Source organism: Lytechinus variegatus, chromosome 19 (genome assembly GCF_018143015.1).
Source record: "Lytechinus variegatus isolate NC3 chromosome 19, Lvar_3.0, whole genome shotgun sequence".
Classification (NCBI taxonomy): Eukaryota; Metazoa; Echinodermata; class Echinoidea; order Temnopleuroida; family Toxopneustidae; genus Lytechinus; species Lytechinus variegatus.
This window is the reverse complement of record NC_054758.1, coordinates 7357020-7381133: the sequence shown is the minus strand read 5'-3', so window position 1 is coordinate 7381133 and position 24114 is coordinate 7357020. Positions and strand designations below refer to the sequence as shown.

General features: G+C 37.1%; 2 protein-coding genes across 3 annotated transcripts in view; one reads left to right on the top strand and one right to left on the bottom strand.

Moving 5' to 3' along the window:
- The window catches only part of LOC121405730 (putative thiamine transporter SLC35F3), a 17545-nt gene extending 9362 nt beyond the window's left edge, over positions 1 to 8183 (top strand). For both annotated transcript variants that reach the window (XM_041596673.1, XM_041596674.1), the window contains exons 2-7: positions 339 to 714; positions 1359 to 1584; positions 2754 to 2879; positions 3749 to 3938; positions 4462 to 4551; positions 5315 to 8183. In XM_041596673.1, the coding sequence (XP_041452607.1) occupies positions 339 to 714; positions 1359 to 1584; positions 2754 to 2879; positions 3749 to 3938; positions 4462 to 4551; positions 5315 to 5556 (1250 nt within the window). In that variant the 3' untranslated portion in view covers positions 5557 to 8183. The remainder of the gene's footprint in view (positions 1 to 338; positions 715 to 1358; positions 1585 to 2753; positions 2880 to 3748; positions 3939 to 4461; positions 4552 to 5314) is intronic.
- LOC121406246 lies at positions 6860 to 24114 on the bottom strand. The gene is made up of 16 exons (XM_041597265.1): positions 23928 to 24114; positions 22820 to 22968; positions 22145 to 22263; positions 20093 to 20229; positions 18269 to 18580; positions 17766 to 18047; positions 17065 to 17199; positions 16197 to 16346; positions 15503 to 15634; positions 14590 to 14760; positions 13925 to 14050; positions 13188 to 13484; positions 12515 to 12991; positions 11383 to 11491; positions 10469 to 10539; positions 6860 to 9668 (listed from the first exon to the last, which is right to left on the bottom strand). Exons 1-16 carry the CDS (start codon positions 24112 to 24114, stop codon positions 9613 to 9615), a joined length of 2910 nt encoding a protein of 969 aa, XP_041453199.1. The 3' UTR covers positions 6860 to 9612.

The following is a 24114-nucleotide window of genomic DNA, read 5'->3' as shown; positions in this document are numbered from 1 at the left end:
TTTCCCTCTTCAGTGAAGGTGATAGATAAAACAGATTGTGACGATACTGATGATGACGATATATACACTGCAAAAACTCAGGTGTTGATTTAACAACAGCCCGGAATCTATATCTGTCTACACCAGAGAAGTATTGAAATAACACCAGTTTGGAATCAAACCGATGCTGTTTTAATTGGTGTTGTATAAACACATATCTGGTGTCTTACCAAAACCAAACTGGTGTTTTTTAACACTTCTCTGGTGTGGACATATATAGATTCCAGGCTGGTGTTAAATCAACACCGGAGTTTTTTCATTGTACTTTTTAAAATAAATTCATGTATTTCCATCTCCAGTGAAGGTGATGGAGAAAACAGATGACAGTGAACCAATCCTAGTAGATGACGAGGAACCACCGAACTACAACTCAATTATACCCAATGAAGAAACAACACCGGAAACATCCGAAGATGGCTCCAGACAAATCACGAACAATTTCGAAAATGTTCGAAAGACTCTCCTGGGTTTTGTGATAGTCGTGGGCATAGCGGTTTCGTGGGTCGGTTCGACTCAATTTTCACAGAGTACATACTCGGAAACCTTCAATGCGCCTTACTTCAACGTTTGGTTTGGGACTTTGTGGATGTTCATCTGCTATCCGTTTTATGTGGCCGGTTCGTGGATATTCAAGAAGGAGAGTCGCAGTTATTCAGGAACCGTCGATTTATACAAGTAATAACATAAAGACTATTAGAAGTAGAAAGTAGAGAGTATTTTGATTTTTTCTCAAATAGTATTGTGGCATATTACAAATACATGTATTATATTACTCTGATCATGTACTTAATCGCAGTTTCATATCTAAGACACGCTGTTCTGGGTAGCGTTCCAGTTTGGAGCGATTTGAAAGGCACACTAATACCATAGAGCTATACAAACTAATTCAATGACTGTGTCGCATCTTAATCCGAATAACACCTAGATGGAGAATGGCAAACGTATTATGTGCCTTGTGGTATTGAACACAACCCTTAGTTTAAGAGTCAAATGACAAAGCACCTGACCACATCACCTGACGAATTTGGAAGTCATTAAAGTAACATGTGGATGCATAATGAAAATATATAAAATTAAACGCATATATATGGGAAAATTGGGTCCCGTAGATAGCCCCGTATCCCAAGGGGATCTTTTCTACAAGATATGTCTTCCGACATCTCTGAAAGCTTTCCTGGGTTAAGATTGGCTGCGAGGCACAGTTCCTATGCCAACCGTCGAATAAAATCCCCCGTATGCCCTTTAATGAAAATGCTCCCCCGATCCGATATTCTTGTCTGTCACGTTTTAATATTGATCTTTTTTTTCATTATTTTCAGGCATTCCGAACGAGTATTCGGGCGGAAGGGGCTTACCATAAAAAACTACTTCCGATTGGTCGCTCCCTTCGCGCTGTGCTGGATGGTGACCAATTATATGTACGTTTACGCGCTTGGTAGGATTGCTGCAGCTGACGTCACGGCATTGTTCTCCAGTAATACCGCCTTCATATACATATTTTCGTGGATTTGGCTTCACGAACGAATTGTACTTCTTCCTGCGAGGGTATGCTTGTAATAACACTCTTACTTTGCACCGGGTAGTATAGCGGAATCAGTCTGATTTCGTGGTATGACTCCAGCAAGCTGCGAATAAAGTTGATTCTATATAGCTGACGTCATCAAATTTGTCTGCAGAAAAATTAGTGTAATTCCCCCCTGCAAACATTTTTCACACGTACCTGGGCATATTTTGTTAAATTATTCACAATTCTGCCAGTCGATAGCGACGGTTGTGATTTCAATAGCCATCATTGAGGGCATTAGTAAGAACTATACGCAAGATGTACCTCTAGAATAATGCTAACACGCCCAAGGCATTATAGTCGAGGGCGTTTGGACTGTTTCAAAGGTAATAACAATAATTTTGGAACAGTCAAATGATTCAAATAATTCGTGTGTAACTTTTTTTTGTGCCAGACCAAAGTGATGCGTATTATATGTTTTGATCATTGTTATTTCATAAACCACCAATTCTTAACCCTAAATAGACTGGGCTATTTCGACGCCTAAGAAGACTGGGGGGGGGGGGGGCTGATTCAGCCCCCCCCCTTATGATCTCGGTCGTCGATCGCGCGATCGCGACGAAAATTGGCACACGCATTACCAATGGCATTATCTACATAACTATAACATCAAATTCTGCAAAAAATCTCATGTCTCATTAATTATGCTAATTTATGCGTAAAATCATAAGTTTGCTCTAATTAATAAAATAATGCCCCTGAAATGCTAATTCACGTTTTTGAGTAATTTTTGGTCTGCATGCACTTACGAAATGTTGCGTAATTTTGGAACCGCGTACCCGGGGTCACAATTTTGGTCTCAAAAGTTGCGCGAGACTTGAAAGTAAAAAGTCAGCGAGCGACGCGGTCAAAAAAATTTGCGCGGCGGATTTATCGCGACAAATGTCGAGGGGGGGGGGCTGAATCAGCCCCCAGTCTTTTTAGGGTTAAAGCTCTCACATGCCAAAAGAACAAGTACCGGGCACTAGCAAATTTACATGTATTGAACTATTGTACAATCAACTTCTAGTCACCTGATCGATTCCAACCAGTTGATTATAGGATCCATGTCGCCATTTTAAAATAATCATTTATTATTAATATTATTACAAGGTCATTTCAATGGAATTAATGCAAAGGGATATATTTCTTCTATTGTCTGTTTCCCCAGGGCCTATCTGTGATCCTATCTATCGCTGGTATAGTACTTATATCATACGCAGATGGTTTTCAAGGAACTACTGCTATCGGTATCGCTCTCTCAATCGGTTCAGCTATTGGATCGGCTATTTATAAGGTATATGGATTATCATTATACTTTCATTGATTTCGTTTACAAGATGGAGGAATTGGTGATTTAGTTCTGTGCGATCTTTTCTTTTTATTGTATGCCACACTAAATATGAACAATTAAAATCGTTGTTAAAGGTCAATTCCACCCTACAAAAATATTGATTCGAATCGAGAGAGATAAATCAAACAAAGCACAATGTTAAAAAAAAACTCAAAATCGGATGTAAAATAAGAAAGTTATGACATTTTGAAGTATCGCTTATTTTTCAACAAACAGTTTTATTCACCACTCAGTGGCATGCAAATGAGATAGTCAATGATGTCCATCACTAGCTATTGCTTTTGTATCGAATCATACAATATCGTACAATTTTTTACTTTTGACATTAAGGACCAATTTCACTGAACCATAAAATGTTATAACAATGGTAATACCACATGTTCAGGAAGGAATAGAAAATTGTTTCCTAGGAAAATGAGAAAATTATAATATTTCATATTTCACATAATAGAATACAAAAGAAATAGTGAGCGAGTGATGTCATCAGTTCCCTCATTTGCATACCGACCAGGATGTGCATAAAACTGATTTGTGAAATTAAGCGAAACTTAAAAATGTCGTAACTTTCTTATTTACATCCGATTTTGATGAAATTTTCAATGTTATGCTTGTTGGATTTTTCTCCTTTTCTTCAAATCAACTTTTTGTTGGGGTGGACTTGTCATTTAAGAAAAGACCATTCGTGATAAAAATGGGATTAAGGAAACAGCTTGCCATAGCCTACGTACGTCAGCATACAGAACGCTGGTTGACACGTCTAGGTTTGACAGCTCCTTCAGTCTATCAATCTCTAAAACAATCTTTGATAACAGGTATTATTCAAGCGGTACATCGGGGATGCGACGTCTGGACAGGTAAGCTTGTTTCTGTCGCTGCTGGCGCTCTTTGATTTGGTCTTCCTGTGGCCTGTACTACTCACCGTGTATTACACAGGTTTTGAGCAGTGGGATTGGAACAACATGCCGTGGAACTATCTTTGTGGTAGCTCAGCTCTATCAGTAGGTGAGGACGACAATACTAATCAATAGGGAGGGAGAGAGAGAGAGAATAAGTGTGTGTGAGGGTGTTTGGTGTGTAGGGGTGTATTCGGGCACTTTGGAACTGTAGGAAATGCCTTAAAATGGATAAAGGATTATTGGGAATCACCTTAAAATAAAAGCGGTCCTAGTATGAAGCCTTATGGTACTCCAAATATTATGGGTCTTTGGATAGAGGGCGCTTATAATTCTTGAACTCAAAGTTTCTTTCTTTATAATAGTACATGAATTGTAGTCTTGATAGCTTATCCAAATGTGACATGGCATATAAAATACAATGCTCTATTGTCAGACTGCTATTCATATTTGCAAAATATCATTTGCTTAATTTAGAAACCTATACAATATTTGGGTAACATAAACTGGGGCATATTATCTTTTCTGTCTATATTTTTTATGAATAATAATATTTAGTCGAAGGGAATGGGATTGATAAAAACATGATATATTTGATAATTACCAGCGATAATTATTTGTTTTATATGCAGTTTTTAACTTCCTGATTAACTTCGGTATCGCGGTCACGTTCCCACTCTTCATTGCTCTCGGTACCGTGGTTGGTATCCCTCTGAATGCAGGTATGTGAACGCACCATCACTTTAGTAATGGTAATTAGGACTTTCACATTCGGACCTTTTAACCAGAATACGCCGACAGATAATACTTTAACAACATCGAATCTTATCTCTTGGTTTCAATGATTTATTCCTTGATACTGACGTAATGTAATCTTGATATTAAGAATTCTTATCAAGAAATAATTTCTTGATGTCCAGAAAATCATTAACAAATGCCATTTCTCGGTATCAAGAATTTAGTTTCTTACATCAACAAATACGATTGAATATTGATACAGCTTACCATAATGTCTGAGTATGCTGACTAAAACATTAGTGTAATGTTCTCTTGTATAGGTATAATAACTGATAATACTCGACCAGTAGAAAACTGCAGATGAACCCAATGAAATTTAAAAGATGGGGGAGGGGGGTAGACAATACTTACCGTGTATTTTGACCAGGTGTGAGATTGAACTTCCAATTACCACAGGATGGGGGCGGGGGAGTATGGACAAGCTGTAAATGAAGATCGGAGCCAAACATTTAACTATTGGGGGCGGGGCGGGGTGCAGAAGTGCACTCCGCTGAAGATAAACTACCATAAGGCATATCTGAAATTGCCCCAAAACGAAATATATATACTACAAAATTTATGTGTGAGACTGGAGCGGGCATTAATGCTTTGCTCCCGAGACATATTTTGCAGCATAAAAAAAATGGTGATTATTCATTTGTTCCAACCTCTGTTATTTCATATTCATATTTTTTTTATTGCGCTCAGTGGTCGATCTCATTTTCCGAGGGAGGGGATTCGGTTCTTGGAAGATCGGAGGCACGATTCTCATCGTTTTTGGATTCCTCATTATGCTGATGCCCGAAAGATGGCAGGAGAAAGCATACTGCTGTAAATCCCGTAGATCGGTAACGCTGAATGGGACTGAGGAAGCAGCGAATGGAGGTATCGATAACCCGACGGTAGAGAGTGAAGCATCCAAAAAAGAAAACATGAATGGAACAGTTTGATGGGTTTTTTTTAATGATAACTGGTTTTATATTATGCATCATTAGTCATTTTGGGACCACAAAAATCTGTTCTACTTAAACTAAATAAAACCCCTGAAGAAAGTTAAGGTCGTGCGGGAGCAGATTTTTTTTAATAAAGAATTTTGAAAAAGCAGAACAAGGGGACTAACGAGGCTTTGAGTAAAATATGACAGACAATTCGAAAGTTATGGACATTTGAATGTTGAGATCATTAATGGAATGGGGATCATCCTGCTGGCCATATACAAACAAAATCTGCGATGCCAGTCACAGCACACATGCAGACCCCCTCTGGACACTGAAAATGTAACCAAAAACTCATTTCATCGCATTCTTGATAGCAATTTATGAAGAATATAATGTTGTGAAACCTTTGTTACACGTCCTCTCATACACAAGAACACCTAACCTTGCGATAGAATAGAAAGCGGAGAAAATTTAAGTGAAATAATGGGAAAGTCTGAGGTGTGAGACATCACAAATTTGCTTATGAGACGATCTACATACTGTATCATTTAGTGATTTAAATTTTCAAATGCTGAAAAATGCAATTTTCTTATAATTCGTCCAACCTTCGTCAAACTTTCATTGATCCGTTTGCTTGTTTTATATCTTTTATCTATATCTTGTATGAATTATTTTTGAAGTGTTTCATTCTACTTTCAGAGAGGCTTAATAAAGTCAAACCAAATTGCTTCGATTTTAGATCCTGCTTGTGATAAATTTACATGTATATTAAACCCTTCGTGTTTGTATCCGCCCAACGATTAACTGTTATAACAGATCTACCACATGGGCAATGATGTGTCTGAATATGACGTCATTAGGTTGATTACTATTGTACTGTACTAATATTCATATACTGACAACAGATATTGTTAATTTCGAATCGCGGAGAGTGCCTCAATTCGGTAGGTATTATTTTCGCATTGGAAAAATTCATTTTTTTCTTATTTTCTATTTCTATTCTATTATAATATTTGGTCGTCGTTAATTTTTCCTGGTTGGGGAAGCGATTTTTTAATCTAGGAAAAGGGCAATTTTGGTCAAAAGGCCATTTATTTCTTTCATTATGATATGCAGATTTCAAAGTAAGATATTACGTAAGCATGCCTTACATAGCAGGATAAAGAAATTGAATTGACCAGGTAGCTAAAATAGCACACCAGTGAACACTCTAGGAAGGTATTTGTTGCATTTCTATATCGAATGCATTAACAGTTGTTAAAACAATGTACTTTGCCAACCGTGAAGTACCAGTCGCTAGTGGTGGTTCTTTTTGATGTTTTTCGTGGATGTAATGAAAAACACAATTCAAAAGGTTACATAAATAATCAATACATCAAAGTTGGACCTTATCTCATTAAGTATTAAACCACTGTGTCACTTTAAAACCAATGACCTTCTTATCATGCGCAGAATGGAACTACGAACTGACCTATTGGGTTTAATATACGGTACATACTAAATAATGACATAATACCCTAACAATGTTGGTGTACTAATAGCATCGAAGCTTCTTACCGCATTAGGTTGATGAATATTTTGTTTTATTTTCACCGTTGTATAACAAAATGTGAATTAATAGAATATAGTGTTACATTAATAATAACGATACATATAGGAACTAAGCATAAACAAAATATGTGTCGAGCGTACCTTAAATATCATAGCATGGTTCAGATAAAAATCATTCATAAAACAAAACAAAAACTGATAGCATATTAACATAATTATATACATCACAGCAAGAAAGTTAACTACCGAACAAGTCTAAGCAAGTACCACTAATCCGACAATGGTAAAGTTTGTTTAAAAGTATATTTACGATAAATAACATTCAGTAGAATGAAATTCCTGAATCCGTATTGGTCGTTATTGAGTAAATTGTAGCGAGTTATTAATTTGTCTAATCTTTTGTAAACCACTCTTTATAATATTTTCAAAAACATGAGCTTATTGAATAGGCTGATAATTGGAAAATAATTTAATACCATCTTTTTATAAAATAGGTATAACTTTGGAAATTTTCATCACTGTGAGACAATGGTAGGTTGAAAACCTAAACGAGTAATGATTAAGCTTCCTATTATACCCTTTAACAAACATGTGTTCATTTTGTCATTTCACTTTATCATGCTTATTAACTTGAAAATATTAAATAGTTATATTGTATTGGAGGGCTCAGAATGAATTACAAGGAATATTCCAAGAGTTCGGGAAAATATTCTAACGAATCGCAGATGATTGGAATATTGGCCCTAGGTATATTTCTGGTATTTCATGAAATAACGCCATCCAGTATAGTTATTCGATGATGATATATTATTGGATGATAATATAATCATTGGATGGTAATATAATCATTCGATGATAATATGATTATTGGATGCTAGTATGATTATTGGTTGATAATATAATTATTGGATAATAATTATCCAATAATTATTGGATGATAATAATGAATCTGGAATATAAGTGAAAACTTATATCCTTGGTAACAATGATTATAGCCTAAGATGTACATTTGCCTTTGATTTGCCGTAAAGTTCAATCAAACTGAAATGAAATGGTGGTTTTATTTGATTGGCAAATAAAACCAACCTAAGCAATAATGGTGTGTTTTTTTTTCTTCATTTCCTATCTATTAGTTTGAATATGTTTATGGGCAGCCTTCAGTAAAAAGAAATAAACGACCGGTTAGTGGAGTGTGAGCTAGACAAAAGCAGGCCAAATTTGATTCCAAAGAATGAAGCTACCAAGAAATCACACAAGTGATAGACATTTCCAAATGTGTAATTTACTAATATGTGCCGTAACAGAACCGCAGATAAAGAATATTAGTTTCATTCCAATTTTTACAACCCCGTTGCATTGTGCATAGGTTTGGGAAGACAGCATTAGGATACCCGACCATATATATACCCGTATACCAGGGACGTCGCTGCGAGAGGCAATTGTCTCCCTATGCTTGTGAAAGTCGTGAAAAAATAACAGAGGGGAAAGTGATGAAAAAGAAAAGAAGGAAGGAAATAATGAAGACTAGGCCCTATCAAGAGGTCAGATATGTATCGTGTTATATAACCCCTATAGAGTACCGAAGCGATGACGTCAGTTGCCATGGTGTCATGGCGGCCTGGTTCTAAACAAATGAAACTGGAGCGTGTTTCTCATTGGAGAAAATGGCTGCTAACGGAATTTCATCACTTGCAGCCTCAGAATGATGGTAGCTTTTGCAAATACAAATTTGTATAGACGATCGTCAGATGCGACTCTGTTTAGAATTAACCGGTTCGTTGTCATGACAGTGATCGACGTCACACCTCGGTACTCTATATTCCATAGAAACAAAATGACATCCTCTTAGGGATGCCATAAAGATCAAGTGATCTTTATCACTTGGTTAATTTCCTGGTAGCTTTGTACTTTGAAAGAAACCATGGGAATAATTGGCAGGCTTGTTAGCTTAAACTTCACTTTAATACCCGGCCGTTTGATTTTTGGCCATTATGGCTGTCTAATGGATTTTTTACAAAAAATTTACAAAAGAAAAAAAATCCTCTGTACCCATCCCGTACTGGCCGCACAGAAACGTTGTTAGCGCTATCAATGCGCTATCAGAGGCCCTGTTACAACCGGTAATGTGGCACCGATGGCTAATGTCACAACAATGCATTACTTTATTTACTTACACATCGAACTAAATGTTTTGACATCACAATCCGAAAGATGTGACTGGGCTTACTGTTGGCTCTCCGTTAGGCTAATAACGTTTCTGTGCGGCCAGCACTGGTCAGTAAACAAATGAAGAGACTGATGAAGTCATCCACTCGCTTTCTTTTTCATTTCATTACGTGAAATATGAAATGAATCTGTAAAATAATAATAATGAATTTATCAAACCTAATCCTGGGCTTTTTACGAAGAGTAAAACCAAAGCAAAATCATGAGACAAGAGCTTACATAGACCTATACTTATATTTTGTAAAATCTGCAAACCATCCTCCATTTGGAAAAGGATTCACCTCACGACCACTACTGATTAGGTTCTGCGTAGCCATGCTCAATCTCATTGGCTTGCAGAACGTTATCTGGTGGAGAAGAAATAAACATGATTTGAATAAATCAAAAGAATAACAGTTCGAATAATGTAGGGTATATATAAAGACACTTTAGTGTAAAAGAAATACGTTCAGTAGGCCTACATCGTAAACGAGGAAATGCATGTCAATTACTGATCAAATCAAACAAAAACAGGTGGTTTTCATTATTCATCTGTTTTAAATGGAAGGATATCATGTACCAGTAAAAAGTAAGAATTATAAGAATAGTATTAATCCGCTTCTATATAACGCTTAATACATCCGAACGTCTTCTCTGAGCGCATTAAAGATAATTATTACCCCTGTCACCGGATCCTGGCATGCCCCTATACAAAGTATGCACTTTCTCCACTCCCTGGGGAGCATTCCAACAAGATTTCAATTGCTGGGCATACTATATAGTCTTTCACACCCTACGGCATGTACGGGGTACCCATTTAACACTTGGGTGGAGAGTGACAAAGTGTGGATTGATGCCTTGTCAAAGGACGCTTGGCAATGGTGGGATTCGAACACACTACCCTCCGATTACGAGGCGAGAGTCAGAAACGCCACACCACGACGCTTCCACATAGATTATGGTCAATGAAGGAATGTGGGTAATGCTTCAATGGTCATAGTAAAAAAAATATTAAAGGAGAGTTATCAGACCCAGGTCACCCCCCCCCCCCAAAAAAAAAAATGTATATTGAGAATAAATAAAATTCTCAAAATAATGATATTCATTCAAACCATTTGTATTAATATCAAAATTTGAATTGTATGAGAGGTAATTAGTCTTGCCATACCATCGTAGTCACCAATGTCGAAAGCATTGTTCATGATGTCCTGGTTTCCATTTGGTAGCTCCCTAACAGACCTAATGGTAGAAATTATATCAATAATAGTAATAATAATTTAAAAAAAGCTTATCAGACGAATTGTGACAATCATTCAATGTTGTTCAAGTTTCATTTGTTCATCGTCAAGCTCAAATCGGACCCTAAACACGTAGTGTTGGGGGCAAAACAACTTTTTAGTCTTTCTATACCCTCGCAATTTGGACCGTAAACAAACACGGATTTTGCCTAGTAAAATATATACCCTTTTCATTATTTCGGTGTTTTTGTCACATTTATTACTCTTGGAAAAGAAATCCTTTTACGTGTTCTTTTGGTCACGCATGGTATCCACGCGTCAATGGCAGTCCCCCCCCCCCCCATTCATCGTACATTCATTTAAAATATACCACAAAATCACAATTACATGTTGTCGTTTTTTTAATGTGAAAATGGCAATTGCAGGTACATTACAGGCGATTTTATCTGGTAGTATGATGACGTATATTTTCTTTTTCATTAAAGTCAATCTTCTAATAGCTTATTTTTCCCCTTTTTATTACTGTACGTACTACCATGTGAAATGCTATTACCACAACCTCTATGGCTTTTCTTTCTGGAACTCTGTCTCTTTTAAGAGGATTTATTGCAATCACCGCAAAAAGTCTAACAATTATATTAATATTAATAATATTGAATATTAATATTACTTTTTATATCATTCATCAATAAGTCCTTGGTGTTTAACAACCATCTCGTCTATTTTCTACATGTTTAAAATGCTAGTGCAGAAATGATGATTAATGTACGAAATATTTAATCTTTCTGATCTTTTTTTTTAATGATCAATATTTTAAAAGAAAATGAAGAGACGGATCAAATACCTTCTTTTAAAAAGTATGATCACAATATTAGCAATCAACAGAAGGATGACTATTCCACCTATAGCGCCACCAACGATTAGTCCAATAGCAGAAGAGCCAAGGGTTGGTTCTATCAAATGAAAAGAGTGACAGTAGAATTAATACAATATTGCAGACTATAACTTTACAGATTTGGGCTACATCCGACCAACCACCCCCCCCCCCCAGGTGCCAACTAGCAAAAGGGAAATAATAAGAAACACCCAAAAGTAACTTTTTGCCTGATAAATCAATGAATTTCATCTGAGAATGATACGTTCTTGACACCCTAACTAGCCTTTTCGTCCAAGTAAATGCACCTTTCCTTCAGATTATGCACCCATGATGCAATCCATTCAGAAGAAAAAAAAAAAATTTCGGGCCTGCGTTGATTAATTAAACAGCGATTGAAGATATAACGTCTTTAGTACAGAACAATCGTCCTCTGAATGGTTTAAGGAAAATAGATAGAAAGACAAGAAATTTCAGCTAAAATTAAATTATACATGTTGACAGTTGGAAGTAGACAGTTGAAGCTGCATATGCTAAGGACGATCTATTTAACGAAAAGGTGAGTTTTTAACATAGATTTGAATTTGTCAGTTGAGTCTGCTTGTTTTATGCTCTGAGGTAGGTTGTTCCAAAGTTGAGGGGATGCCGAATTAAAAGATGGGGAACCATAAGACTGGGTCTTGATGGCAGGAATATCTAAGAGTGATTTTTTGCAAGCGCGCAAGTTGTGGGAGGGTGAGTATTCTGATGTTAACTGTTGAAGATAGACTGGAGCTGATTTTATCAAACATTGGAAAGTAAGCAAGAGGATCTTAAAATCAATCCGTTCACGAACCCTTAGCATATGAAGCTCCCTTAGCAGTGGAGGGACAAACTCACGTGAACGACGTTTAGCAATAAGCCTAGCTGCTGAATTTTGTATTCTTGAGGTCATATTCTGGCGACAACTTGTTTAGGGGCCAAAATGTGTAAATAAAGCCCGCGAAAAACTTGTTTAGGGAGTTAGTGCACAGAGAAAAACTCGTTTGGGGGAGGGGGTGTTTGGAAATAATCTGGTCACGCATGTGTCAGCATTGCCCCCCCCCCCCCCGGGTCGACTCACCTGAAAGTACCTCGAGAGTGGTGAAACTCAAAGCTGGTCCCGTCTCTCCTTCGCCCTTCAGTCCCTCACGAACTGCTGAAATCCGAATTTCGTACGACTGACTTTGATCTAGTCCCGTAATCTTGTGCATCAGCGGGCTGTCTCTATTTCCCTGTCTCTTCTTCCGAGATGAAATATTAAGTGAGATTCCATCCTTGATCGTTTGTAGGCCCACTTTGCCGTTACCATTTCTTTCCGTTGAAATGAGGTGAAATGAATATTTCAGTGATCCTCTTCTTTTCCTCGAAGACGAAGTCCCTGATGATTCCAATGGAACACCCGACGCTGCTACAAAGGTACTTGTACTAACATAGACACTGTACCCGATGATAGGACCATCACCAACGTCAACGTCAGGGTTCCAGGAATCCCAAGCAATTACCACGTGGTTAGAGCCTAGATCTACAATTCGAGGCTGATTTCTCAACACTGGCAGAACTGAAAATTGTACAAGAATGTTATAGTTTCATTATGTGTTCTCTCTTTCGACTTACACAATCAAATTTTCTTCACACAGTTTTCCATTCATGTCCTATAGTTTCATTTTCAATTGTTTCATATTCTGAAACAAAATTAACAGAAAAAGTGCAACAGATATTTCTTTAAACAAAAGCTTAATTATTGAACGACATACCGAATGAACCCGTTGGCGGAAGGCTGACGTGAGCATATACAGCACCGGTCGTTGAATCCCCAACATAACAATAGATGGTTTGAGTTTGAATGTCGTCGGAGAACAAGGTAAAGTTTGATTGTACTGAAAGCTGTTCGGCTGGAGTATCAGCCCCCTGCTCGTTTACCAAACTTTGGGGAGACAAGTCTCCTATACTTGCTCTGACGAAGAAGGCGTTTTCCGTTGAATCACGAGAAAATGTACAGGAAAAGATCGCGATTCCTGGGTTCGTCTTTTCTCTTGTGACGGTAAAACGATCTTGAAGGAACAAAGAATGTAACAATTCTTAGAATTACAGTAATATAGCAAGTTGATGCAATAAATGCACAAATGTATAATAGTTGATGATTTCCACTAATAAAATTTTAAAAGTCGAGATGTCAATGTTTTTGTAGTGCAATGTATCCAACATACATTCTACCATCCCATCTTTATCATATTCATATAAAACATTCAGGTTTCCAAGGCATTCGAATTACTGCCATTATACAAGGAAACTATAAATGCAAAGCTAGCCATCTCTCTCGGGGATTCGGCCTCTTTATCATATTTATTCTTAGAAAAAAACCTCTTTATTTTGTTCCTAGATCATGCAGGTCTATGCATCCACAAATTGTTGACTGAGAAATATTCTACGTCTTCTTTTTTTTTTGGGGGGGGGGGCAGATAGAAGGTATACAAGCGATTTCGTTACTGACCTATTTGACAATTGTCTCCCATCCAACGAGGGTGGCATGATGAGCACATCCCGGTCTCTTGGTCGCAGTCTTCAAAACCACCAGCACAATGGCATGTTTTCGAACAAGAGTCAAAACATCCAGAAACTACAAGATGTAAATGGATATAGATCAACGGATTAAATATCATTTTTTCGAAGATGCAAGCGTTTGAAAAAAAAGGATGAAAATGATTTGATATCGTCTGTTTACACGAGCAACTTTTGATATGCTTTTATCTACTTGTATTCAAGAAAGTGTATCTTGCATTGCAAAAAAACATGGATGGTTGAAAATGGGTCCTTTGAATAAAAAAAAATATATAATTTTGTACCAGTAAAAACGACTGAAAAATGTACTTCAAACCCCTAATAAACTTTAATTCTGCGTTTCTGAACGAATAGAATGAACATAGTGTTTGAATATAAAAGTTTACCAACGCTAGGAGAAGAATTATGTAAAGCTATTTAAATGAACAGAAAGTTCATTATCGGTGATAAATATTTGGGACACTTTTCGAAAATCCATTTGTAGTTCACGTCGAAATAACGCATCAATCATAATATTTTTCTGGGTTTTCTTTTTCAGTTAACACTGTTAATAAGTTCAAAGATTAATTTATCTGTATTAAAGCTGAAAGATCTTACAAGTAGAACATCGGTCAGGTGTTTCTGGAGATTCAGCAACATATCCAATCTCACATTGTCCTTGTGTTGAAGTACAGAATCCTGAATCCATCTCACATTCTGTCAATTCAGGACAGTTGCAGAACTCCGTGCAATTTATCCCGATGAATCCACTAGGGCAGACATTTGGAACTACAAAATGATAGAATTCACTATAGGTAGGTAAATGTAATATTGATGCTACAAAATATTAATGACAGCATCGATCACCATGCATGTCAGTGCTCTGTTAGATTTAACTTTAAACGAATTGACCTTGTTCTTTGTGATGATATGATTGTCCTACATGTATTTATTATTTTTATGCTTTACTTGTTTTAAAATTTCCTTCTATTATTTTCCAAAAAATATATTTCAAATATGATAAAGGTATTTAGACATACAAAAGTGTTGATTGATGTTTTGTTGAATATGTAAATGCACATAAACCTTCACACACACACACCCACACACCGCCACCACATATATATATGTGTGTGAGGATGCGTGTGTGTGTGTGTATTTATAATTATTTGAAATCTATTTTTAATTTAATTGTTGTCTCAGAGTACACTTTTCAATTTTTAGAGTGTGAGAAAGATGAAGATGGATGGGGATCCTACGTGTGTGCGCGCGTGAGGGTGGTATATGTGTGTGTGCGAGGGCTAGGATAACTATAAAATACCTTGAAAACCTTCTCACCAACCCCCCCCCCCCCTCACAGCCTTCTTCACGTCTTCCAGTGACAGCATCACATGGTATCCCTCCAGCACAATGACAGCCTTGAAGGCAGTCAACAACAAACTGTGTGTGAGGGTTGTGTGCGTGTGTATGAGGTGTGAGCGTGTGTGTTTGAAATGGTGGGGCTAGAGCTAGGAGCTAGAGCTGTGCATACCTTGGCAACCTTCTCCTGACCAACCATCCTCGCAGCTTCCTTCACATCTTCCAGTGAAAGCATCACATGGTATCCCTCCAGCACAGTGACAATCTTGAAGGCAGTCAACACCAAACTTTCCTGGAGTACATTCTTAAAACACGAAAAAGAACTCGGATGCTTTTTTTTCAATTGAATGTATGATATTCTTTGATTTTCTAGAGGAAAAATTCTTTCAAACAAAGATCTAAATCCTTTTGGGCGCATTGAAATTAAAATTGAAGGATTTGTTGGACACTAATGTGGGCGGCGCTAATTCAAATCTTCAAAGAAAGTTCTAAAAGCGTGAGGTTAGGAGAAAAACTCATTTTTACCCAGCAGTTGCCAGCAGGACTAAACGATTTGCTGTATGGCATAAGAACCCCCTCCCCCCCGACATAAAGTATGTAAAAAAAAAAATCCGTCAATCTTCAAGCACCTAGTAGTGTAAGATTGTGAGGGTTTTTGTTCGAGTGCGATGTATTTATGCATGTATGTACATATAAATTTTACAGAAACTACATCATTCTTTTTGTTTTGTTTTTGTATTGTTTAAGGTAAGAGCCTGTAAAAAGTTACCTAATGCAACAACTATTGTACTGTTAAACTGTCACCAGAGACACGCATGCTATGTCTTCATTATGTAGGCTAATGGAAATCACTTGATAATTCTTACGTTCATCGCAGTATATTCCTGTGTAACCAGAGAGGCAGTTGCATCCATAAGGATCGGGTAGGCAGATCTGACTTCCACTGCAAGCATCCAGAACATTACCAGCACCACATTCAAGTTCACAATCCCATCCAAAACGGTGTTTACCGCATGCTGGTTAATAACAATTATTTTTTTTAAAAAAGGCAATTATGCGTAACTACTCTACAACTCGATTCTAAACTTGATTTATTCCGTCTGCTATACATAGATCTATCCATGTCCAAATAAATTAAATTCTTAAAAAAAAAGATTTCATATTGAGCTGTCGAATGAAAGAATCCGGTCAAGCGCACACTCAATTCGGAACATTTCTGTCTCAGGCCATGTGGCAAAACTAAAAAAAAAGTGAATTGAAAAAAACAGTATTTGTTAAGCCAAGTGCACACATAGTTATCAAGAATGCGAATAGCATTACCATTTGTTTGTATGTAGGATAAATTAAAGAATAGCGGAATAAATGCCTTTCTCACGGGAAAAAGTGCGCTGACCGGGGATTCAAGCTCGGACTTCCATTATTATAATAGAAAAATGTTCGATATTCTAAGGAGCCTGTAAGTGCCATCGACTTGACGACTTGGCGAGATACTTTATCTTGCCATGTCGACATGATAACATTATGTCGACTTGGCGAGATACGTTTAATCTCGCCAAGTCGACTTATAAAAGTTTGTATGTCGACATGGCGAGATACGTTATCTCGCCAATTCGACTTATTAAAGGTTAAATGTCAACATGGCAAGATAAAGTATCTCGCCAAGTCGTCAAGTCGTTGGCACTTTTTAAAGGCTCCGTAATATTCCTCCATCAGAAATCTGAATGAATTACTCACCAGTGAGACAATTCTTGTCCCTGAATCCTGGAGGACATATACACGTTCCTGATTGAGGGTGACAGATTCCTCCATTGTAGCAGTTATCACACAGACGATCACATAACGGTAGGTTCCATCGGCCACGTGGACAATCTTTAAAAATATACATCCATTAACATGATTGACTCAGACATGCCATTTTGGGTAATAAGATGTCAATATGCCATCCACATATATACAAGTACTTCAACTCTTTTAATATTCGGGGAAATTCCTTTTTTTAATAGATATGTATGATTCAAATGTAGGCCTACTACAGACCAAGAGGATCGTCTAACCGAGAACTAATAGTATTGCAATGGAGTATTTCACTTCCCCGAGGCTTGCTCAGAGACCAGGATCGTCATAAAAACGTTGTCAAAACAGTTAAAAGTATTCAAAGAAATGAAATAATACGCAACCTAAACTCCGGGCCTAAAATTAGCAAGGACGTGGCTTGGACGGAAGGGAACGATTTCGCGTATTTCGAAAACACGAAGCCGACGGTGATATTACACACTGCTATCTATTTACCACTGAAAACCAATAACGTCACGGGGTTCATTTACGTTACCAGGCAGCCTACACGCTGCTTACAAAGTAATATGTTCTCATTTCGTTATTTAAAAAGTATTCAGTACAAAAAAAGAAGATTGAGCATAAAGCAAAGGACATCTTACCACTAACTATGACGCGAATCAAGCTGTAAAGACGATTATCCAGCATATTACTCTGGAATGTCCCGTAGATATCTGCATTTCTCTTAGTTGCTGAACGAATAGTATAGGTTAGAGTTCCATCTCCACCTGGAGACAGAGATCCTTCAGCAAGGTTTGAGAAGGTGCTCCAACGGATTTCATCCGATCCTGATAAATACCTATCAATGGTAGACACTGAGAGCGTGATGTCTTCACCGGGATAAACTGTTTTGGTGAGGCGACCGTCTCTTGGTTGAAAATGTCCTGGAATTTAATGGATTAATAATGATGTGATAGCAAAGACGTTGATGAGGACAGCAAGGTACGATTGTTGTCCCTAATAATTAATTTCTGTCAAGGGAATTACAGATATCTGCAATTGGTTTTCTGGGGAAAAGGGTCCATGGCGCCTCCGCTCTAACTCAAGTTCGTAATACTTGGACACTGATATCATCGAAAATGAATCATGTAAATTGTATACGTACGGTCTTGTGAAAGAATCGTTACATCTACAGATGTTGAAGTACCAGTAGATGTAGATGTACTGGAACACTTATAAACACCAACTGACGTCGTATCATCAGGTAGGTTCTGTGTAAAGCCACCAGTATGAGTTGTTTCTGAGCCCAGGACGTCCAGTGTATAACTTTCGGGAGTGAGGCTCGGTCTAACTACTCTCTCCGTGTAGGTTATGGTATCCTGTGTCTTGTCAGCTGAGAGTATACAAGAGAAACTAGGGGACGTCCCGGTACTCCCGAAAGGGGATGAAGTCATGGCAAGAAGATATTTAGGTTTTACTGTCAAGAGAAATGAATGGGGAAAAATAAAACTTAAATACATGGTCGTCATGGTAAAATATTTTCAGTCATATTTCTACACTGCTTAAGAAACATGGTAAGTTTGTGGCTAAGACTTGTTCTAGGCTGATCTTTCAATCTATCATTTCCAAAGAGGGAGAAGTCTAAAACTGCCTGTCCTGTCAGTTGATGTTGATCCTTATTTTCAACAAAGAATTAATAACAAGTTTCTAAAGTATGGAAAAAGTGTCTTAGTATTCAATTGATCAAATGATAATAAATGTTTAAAAAAGGGAAAGGTTTATCAAAATCACAGCTCGGAATAGTTTACTAGACAGATGGCGCATAATATTTGCTGTGTTTATTATTATTGATTTGATATTGATTTGATTTATTCATTTAATTATTATAATTTCCCTCCCACTCCACCATTTTGTAGGGTCATGTAAGTTTTCTTCTAGGTTTCTGGAAGAATGCAATACGAACGAACCCTGTGGCTAAGATGTGGACACCAGAAGAAATACATATCATAGTCTTTAGTCACTCACAATAATAAAACCGACTCCAAACTAAACGCTGGCCGGTTTGTCACTGAAGGTATTACAGGCCTCATTAATTTCCCATAGACTCTTGTGTTAAATTGGCACTTTTAAAAAATTCATTAAAAAATAAGGAGGAAAATCGAGGGTTGAATGTTTACTACCAGTGGATAGGATTTATGTCTGACATTCCATATCTGATCAGAAAAGGGTACCTCGATCGGCTCATTTTAAAAATAAATTGACATTTATGAAGAGTACACCTGACATGATCAAATATCACTTGAGAGAGTAAAATGGCCCTAGTTCGTCCGCCAGTATAAAAAAGATAGTTCCGAAGTGGCGATATATATTTCCAATTCGGAAAAAGGAATTTCAGTAAGCACCCTCTCTAGAATCAGTGTTAGATTGTCAGTCATATTCATTCATTTTTGTCAATCAGCAATATCAAATTAAAAAAAAACTGAGAATTGGTTGTCTCGAATGAAAATATTTTGCCTGCCAGCTGTAATTAGGCCCGTGAAACCTGAAAATAACATCATAACCAACAAACATGACGAACGTAGGACAGCGACACACGTGTGTTGGTGCCCTTTGCGTTCGTTGGCTATAACGTTTTTCGGTCTGGCATTACTTTCGTTGTTGTGACTGTGAAATAGCTACAAACTGGGAAAATAGAAGAAATAATTTGAAAGGCAAACATGAAGTATGAAAGAGAGGAATTGTTCTGTAACCCAAACCTAATATTCGATGTTGAAAAATGACGTCATCTTTGGAAGGTCTATCGGGGCTTTCAAAAGTATATTTTGAAATTAATAGATAATTTATAGTGCTACGTGGGAGTCACACCAACGAGTCCAACTTCAAGACAAGTCAATATTGAACATTATGTAAAACTTTTGACCGGTTTGGGATCGGTTTTCTCTGAGTGACTGAATTAAAGTGTTGGCAATTGCGTTTTACTGCGGCGTACCTTCTATTTTTTCGCAGACAAATCTACGGATTGGTGAGACGCTGCATGGTAAATCATTCCAGTGGTTGACGTATTCCTCAACGCAGTGTTCGGTTCCTACATAATTATTGGGGCCCCATTCTGGCCATTCAGAGTAACTGTAGATGGATGTATTAAAAAAGGCTACTCATGAACCGTAAACAGCATACTCGAGCACCAGGGGCCCGTATCATAAGCAGTTATTATTCAGAGAAAAAGGGGAGGGGTCAAACTCCAACGCCCCCAACATTCTCCTTTCCTGCATGCTTACGAGGGTCAAACAACTGGTCACGCCCCCCCCCCCCCTAACCAATAAATAGACCCACCCCTATAAGTTTATACAGGCTTACAAACAATGACCCTTTTTCGGGAGAACAAAGGTAATGGGTATATTACACATACAAGGCATAAGACATATATAACATGTATAAGACGTCACCTTTTGCTTATAGTAGGACATCTTCGAAGCGGAGGGCCGTACCTTAAAACGTGTTCAGTTCACTCGTCGTACGGCATTATTACTTATTACCTCATAACGCAATACATGGTTTTAATATTCAGGAGGACTATTGTTTGCGTTGTGTGTGTGTTTTTACGGAAGTGCGTTAGACGACCTCAACAGCCTATATATTTTTAAAGTCATCTATGCAATATGCCTTGGGCAGGTATTGATTATTTTTATCATTTCACTTTATTCTATTTCATTTTATTCTATTTATTTTATTTATATTATGATTAATTTTTATCTATTCATTTATTTAGCTATCTATTGATTTCATTTCTTCAATTATTATTGTGGGTTTTTTTTTTTTGGGGGGGGGGTGATTCATAGGCCTCTGTCCGGCCGGACCAGCCCTCGTTGCATTTTTGCAGGCACCGGTTTTTTCCTAACCGTTTGAGTGTGCAGGGAAATGAGTTTCATGATTGTGACCAATATTAGTCCTTTACAGGCAAATCTTTTCATCGTTCCATCGACTAATTAGCCCTTATACAGTGCGTATCAAAAAAAGTTTACACTTAGAAAACATCCTGTAATATTATACATTTATAAAATTTTGAAGATATTTCCACATTTTAACATTGGTACAGATCCATTTAAGCAAATGACGATGTAACTGTCGAAAAATATTTCCGCTTGAGTGAGCACCACTTACTTTTGAAAAGTTAGTGAAAAATGATTTGCGCAGAACTTTGAAATAGTTATGCGAATAAAAACAAATCTTAATCATAAAGACCACGTGGAATTGAGCTAGTAAAATTGATTTGAAGATATCTTTTACGTTTTTTAAACTTGTTTCCTTGCCCAAAACACTTCGAAGAGTGCATTGCACCCTACCCCAATCCCCACACACCGAGGCCATCGTGTCGATATTTGCTTTACACTGAGCTGTGATGTACATTAAATGGCTTGCGCTTGATTTTTATTTTGTTAATCATTGTCAAGCATGGAAAAAGTGTGGAGAAACAAGAATTAAATTAAAAATTAAATGTAAATCCACTTTAAATGGTAAAAACTTAGCAAAAAATGCTGGAGATGTCTGATATAAACTTTTGTTCAGATTCAATTATGTCCTCAGATCCAACTGGCCCCAAAAGGTTAAAGTTGTGCTTACTAAGTGTTGAAATTTCAATTTGGGTGGCCAAAATTGATACAAAATGCTTGAATGTATCCGTTTTATTTTAATCCACTAAAAGTGCAAGGGAAATGTAGGAACATGTTTCGCAGGGTAAGTTTGATTTCGCCCTTTCCTCTTGACACAGAGTGTAAACAAGAATTTGTCCGCAAACAGATTTCTGCGAGCTTCACAAAAATGGACAGCGCTCACTCAAGTGTAACATTCTGTCAAAACTTTTACTTTCATTGGATAGATGAGACCCAAACCCAAGATTACACGTGAGAAAATTACCCACATGTTGTATATTTTTCAATTCCCAGAGCTTTTTCAAAGTGTAAACTTTTTTTGATACGCACTGTATAATATGCTTCATCCGTCACAGAAATAGTAGGCCTAGAGTGTCAAAGACTTATCTTACCCTGTCATTTGTAACAATGTCCCGTCATTCCATCGGAAAACATCTTCCTTGCTCAGATCATCAAGGCCAAACCAATACTCATTGACTCCAATGGTTGTAAAGTGGGCTCTCACTGCTAACTGTCATTATAACAAATACAAAAAATAAAAACACGACATTCTACTGGGCGTTGTGGAGCTTTCCAAGCTATGTTGGGAAGTTACAAATTGATGCAGAGGTTCGAGTCCTGGGGGGCGTTTCATGAAAGGACTTGTCGGATGAAATACCCGATAAGTCCCATTTTATCCGACAGTTACCATAGGAACAGTGCCTCTGAGCCAATCAAAATCATGGAAAGATGTCAGATCTGACAACTTGTCGGATGAAAATATTGATGAAACGTTCCCCTGGTAGCGTCTTTTGGATCGTTACGTTAAAGGTCGATCCCATCATAGGTAAATAATCACATCTAATTGATACACGTCTGATAAAACTCAATTACACACACACACACATTCACTTTCCCTTTTTCATGTTCTAAATGAGGAACAAAATTTTGAATAATGACAAGACGTGCTTTATACAACAGGCAACTACATATGTATACGGTTTTCAAATGCGACTTTCAGCAGTCACAATTAAATCTTTAACACCATAGTTAACTAGCGATGTTAGGCCGAACCTAAAATAACTTACGTTAATATTCAATGTTTTCAACTGTGCTAGCTGTCCACCAATTTGTTGACAAAATTCATATGCAATGAGATAGTCGGTTGCGAATGTTGAAAAGTAATACCGAACGTTTTGTACTTCGGGAATATCAATCCATCTGCCAGTCAATGGGACTGTAAAGGATAAAGAGAATGGAAGAAGTATCTATTCCGAGAGAAAGGTATAGTAACACCAGCATTTTTTTACCGAACATCAAGCTCGGATCTAAAGGGTCTTTCCTCTTCTTTATATCTTTTTTTCAAATTTCATCTGTTTTGAGGTCTCAAAGACCATATCATCTATTGCGCGTTCCTGGATGAATCAATACATACATCAGTTTGTTTTTTACTCGAAAAAAAATAACTACTCCATCTAATCAGAACTCAGAGACAGATGGAAAAAACGAGAATTTATACATTTATTAATTTTTTTTTTTCAAACTCAACACAGTCCCTTAAAGGGATGGTCCGGGCTGAAAATATTTATATCTAATACAAATAGAGTAAAATTCACAGAGCAAAATGCTGAAAATTTCATCAAATCGAATAGCAAAGTTATTGAATTTTTAACTTAAATATTTGTGAAAACATTTATATGAACATCGTCATGAATAATCATTAGGTAGGCTGATGATGTCCCCACTTTCCTTTCTTTTATGTCATTACATGAAATCATGAATGTTTCATTTTTCATACATGTGTAAACGATGTGTCTCCATTATGATGAAATAAGTAGCGGCAATAAATAACCAATGCACTTAATCAGTTGTCAATCCAATTGTTTTAGTTCTTGGTAGAACAATTTTGAATAAACCTCATTTCATATCATAATAAAATACAAAAGAACAAGTGGGAATATGACATCATCAGCCAACCTAATAAATATTAATAAAGACATGCCTAGAACTGTTTCACCGGAATAATGCAAATATCTAAAATTCAATAACTTTGTTATTTGCTATCCAATTTTGATCAAATTTTCAGCATTTTTCTTTCTGAATTTTACTCTATTTATTGAGATATAAATATTTCCAGCCTGGATCATCCCGTGAACCCCCCCTCTTCCCCTGGATACACCATAGCCAAATTAGTACCTTGTGACCTTTCACAGATGTACGGCAATGTAAAAATACAAGCCCTACTGTCCCATCGACCATGATTGTCATCGTTGTTTCCATCAGACCACAAACATCCACAGGACCGTCCTGTAGACCTTGATGGCTCTCCAGGAGCCCATATGGGGTCACTAGTTGTATGAGGTAGGCAATAACAGCATATCAT

Bases quoted from the DNA above. Each gene is read 5' to 3' on its own strand.
- LOC121406246 (XM_041597265.1), bottom strand. From the start codon at position 24,114: ATGATATGCTGTTATTGCCTACCTCATACAACTAGTGACCCCATATGG. The intron at 15,635-16,196 runs GTAAGAATTATC...TCGTGTTTTAAG, and splicing joins AGGAATATACTGCGATGAAC to AATGTACTCCAGGAAAGTTT. The intron at 12,992-13,187 runs GTATGTCGTTCA...TACAATTTTCAG, and splicing joins TCCGCCAACGGGTTCATTCG to TTCTGCCAGTGTTGAGAAAT.